Source organism: Bison bison, unplaced genomic scaffold (genome assembly GCF_000754665.1).
Source record: "Bison bison bison isolate TAMUID 2011002044 unplaced genomic scaffold, Bison_UMD1.0 scf7180017864374, whole genome shotgun sequence".
Classification (NCBI taxonomy): Eukaryota; Metazoa; Chordata; class Mammalia; order Artiodactyla; family Bovidae; genus Bison; species Bison bison.
In genome coordinates this window covers 4,934,546-4,937,922 of record NW_011494946.1, presented here as the reverse complement: position 1 = coordinate 4,937,922, position 3,377 = coordinate 4,934,546, and the positions used below count along the sequence as shown (strand labels likewise).

The following is a 3,377-nucleotide window of genomic DNA, read 5'->3' as shown; positions in this document are numbered from 1 at the left end:
GGGGATGAAGCCGTTGATCTGGTCATTTTTAGGACTTACAGACATCTTAGCTCCCCTACATGGTTGTGTGTGTTAAAGTCACCTCTAAGACAGGTTGATGTCAAGTGTGTGTCAAAGTTTTGTATCAAACATGCTATAAGGGCAGAGGTTCCTGCAGGCCAACAAGTTCTCTCTTGACAGAGGCATTTACAGGGAAGAAAAGGAGTCATGCTTCCAGATATCAGGCTGGGAGCTCACCTGGGTTGGCACTCGGAATTCCTCAGGAGTTCTTGGGCTACTGGTCTATCAGGAAACTGCTCAAGCCCTTTGTCAGGCATGCAGAGTGCTTCCTAGAAGGCATCAGACCCCGAGTTCTGCCTCTGCTCCAGTCTGAGTCCTCATTCCTGGCAGGCATGTAGTTAGGAAATGCAATTTAATATTAATAGGTATACATAACTGTTACTTTCCACAGGTAACCATTCAGTGCTTTCAAAGCTTTAGTTTTTAATAGAGGAAAAACATTTGTCCAAGTATAATTTGCAAAAAGTTAGAAACGTGACTCTTACACATAGAGAAGAATGGACATGTGTCAAAGGTTTTATTTAACTCATTAATTAGCCAAGGAACCAGTGAGGTGGTAAAGCTGGCTCAAAAGAGAATTTGAGGAAGAGATGTGAGTGTATCCATCAGTCAAATGAATGTAGAAATGAATCTGCTAATGGATACAAAAGTGGCTCGTGCTGCCCTGTGCCGTGCTGTGCTTACTCGCTCAGTCGTGTCCGACTCTGCAACCCCACGGACTGTAGCCCGCCAGGCTCCTCTGCCCCTGGGATTCTCTAGGCAAAGGATACTGGAGTGGGTCGCCATGCCCTCCTCTAGGGGATCTTCCCGACCCAGGGATTTAACCCAGGTTTCCCACATTGCAGGAGGATTCTTTAGTCCTACAGGGCAATGAATCATCATCTTTAGGGTGATGTTTTGTTAAACAGCAAAGGCAAACAATGGTACATTCACTAGATAAATGATCCTCGAATGCGCTTGTCAGTCAGTACTCTGCTGTATCGTGGAAACACATACGTATACAGAGAACGTAGACAGACATTCTTCATCTTGTTTATTTCTGAGTTTGCGATAATTTTCCTTTCTAATGTGCAGTAAGATGACCGAATGCATTTTCTGCTGGAGGGAGTGAATTTTGCTGTGATCTTTCTGGAAGGCTATTTGGCAACGTATGTTAAGAATTAAAATTTTTTTCCTATGTGTGACTCTCAGTATTTTCACTTATAAAGCTTTATACTTATAAAGCTTTATTTATAAAGAAATAACCAGAGTTCCAATCAAAGATTTGTGTACAGTGCTCATCCAGAAAGTGTCTTGAGTACCCTGTAGGCAGATGGTCACCACAGTTGTCCAGCAACAGAGGATAAACTGTGGTGTCTTCTTAAATATTATCCAGCGTCTAATACAAGTGATGTTTCTGAAGGTGTCTTTGTAGTTTTTTTTTTTAATAATTTTGTTTATTTACCTCTGGCCGCACTGGACTCCCTGCTGCACACAGGCTGTCTCTAACTGTGGTGAGCAGGGCCGACTCTTCGTTGCGGGTGTGCGGGCTTCTCATCAAGGTGGCTTCTCTTGTTGCAGAGCGTGGGCTGTAGGCACTCGCGTTTCAGTGACTGCAGCACTCGAGCTGGGTACTTGGTGCTTGCAGGCTCCAGGGAGCATGGGCTCAGCTGACGTGGTGCCGGGGCTCAGCTGCTCTGCAGCACAGGGAATCTGCCCAGACCAGGGACTTAACCCGTCCCCTGCATGGGCAGGTGGATTCTTACCCACTGTACCTCCAGGAAAGTCCTGGCACCTTTGTAGTCTTGATGGTTCTGTAGTGAGAGCATCAAGATAGAAAACTGTATGTTTATTATTGTCTCAGTTATACACACACACACACATAGACAGAGAGGGGAAAAATGAAATCAGGATGTTAGCAATTCCTATCTTCATGATACAGGCTTAGGAATTCTTCCTTTATAATTTCTGTTTTCCAAATGTTCTACAAATAAGCTTTCATGGGTTTTATATAGCCAGGAAAAAGTTATAAGGGTGTGCAGTGCATTCCGGAAAGCAGTGACTCAGATCGCCTGTTACTCTCGATGACTCGTGCCTGCCCGCCGCCCTCTGCCACCACTCGCCGTGGCTGAGGCTCCAGGCTTGGCACCTTCAGCCCAGTAAGAAGAGAGCGGCTGCAAAGGGCCTGGCCCTGTCCGTTCTGGCTGTCTCAGGCGGCTGCCATCCCCCTGGGCTGCCCCAGTTGTGAAGAGGCCTGTAAGGGGCCCAGGGCTCTAAACGGAGTCTCCTAACTCCCAGGGAGAGAAACACAAGTTACAGCCCAGTCCTGGTTCCTATGCTGAAATCAGCTCGACCCTGACCCCCCAGCCCAGGGGGCGCCCACCTCTGCTGCACGTTAGAGTCACCTGGGGCCCTGTAGACAAACTCTGTCCCCGGGACCTGCTCACAGCCGACAGAAGCAGACTCTAGGCACGGGCCGCCGGATCACCCTGGAACAGCCAGTATGTTTTAAGAAGCTCCCCTGCCTGACGGAAAAGCACAGTGAAGGCTGAAAGCCACTGGACTACTGGTAGCGTGTGTGTTGAACATGGCGTTCAGGGCCTGTTGTAGTTCCCACTGCAGCCCCCAGGGCACCACCCCGGCTCCTAACCCCGCTCCCTCCGGCCAGGCTCACCTGTCCCTACCGCCCCCGACCAGCCCCAGGCACGTCCCTGGTTCCTGGAGGACACTGTCTCGGTTCCCTGAGAGTCAGACCCAGTGAACTGTTCCCCCCAAGGCTCAGATCCCTGGCCCTCCGGTCCCTGGTTCCGAGCAGCTGCAGGACGGCTGTCGGAGGCATGCGGACTGCTTCCCGGCATCTGCTGACAGACTGTCCTCTGATGTTTTGACTTACAGGGTGCACAGATCATAGTGTTTCCAGAAGACGGCATCCACGGATTCAACTTTACAAGGACATCCATTTACCCGTTCTTGGACTTCATGCCATCTCCCCGCTCAGTCAGGTGGAACCCGTGCCTGGAGCCCCACCGCTTCAATGACACGGAGGTAAGTGAGGGGCCTGGCTTCCCTCCTAAGGGGGCAGGAGGCACACGGAGCTGGGCCAGGCCAGGGGCCAGGAGCCAGGGCGTGCAGAGCCCTTCAGATCCTGAAAACCAAGCCGAAGCTCCCTGTGGCCCACAGTTAGAGAGTGTCCGCTACCACGAGGCCTTTACTCACCTGCGGCTCACTGTGGTTTTCAATCACCAAGGAATGCATGAATATATGCTAGAACAACAGACCAAACAGAAGTTAAAGAAGCGGGGCTTCCCCAGTGGCTCAGTGGTAAAGGATCCAGCTGC

The 3,377-nt window shown here is 50.3% G+C and overlaps 1 protein-coding gene across 3 annotated transcripts in view; it reads left to right on the top strand.

Annotated features, from left to right (window-relative positions):
- Window positions 1-3,377, top strand: part of BTD (biotinidase) — a 40,782-nt gene that overhangs the window by 25,546 nt on the left and 11,859 nt on the right. For all 3 annotated transcript variants that reach the window (XM_010856730.1, XM_010856731.1, XM_010856729.1), the window contains exon 3: window positions 2,935-3,084. In XM_010856730.1, the coding sequence (XP_010855032.1) occupies window positions 2,935-3,084 (150 nt within the window). The remainder of the gene's footprint in view (window positions 1-2,934; window positions 3,085-3,377) is intronic.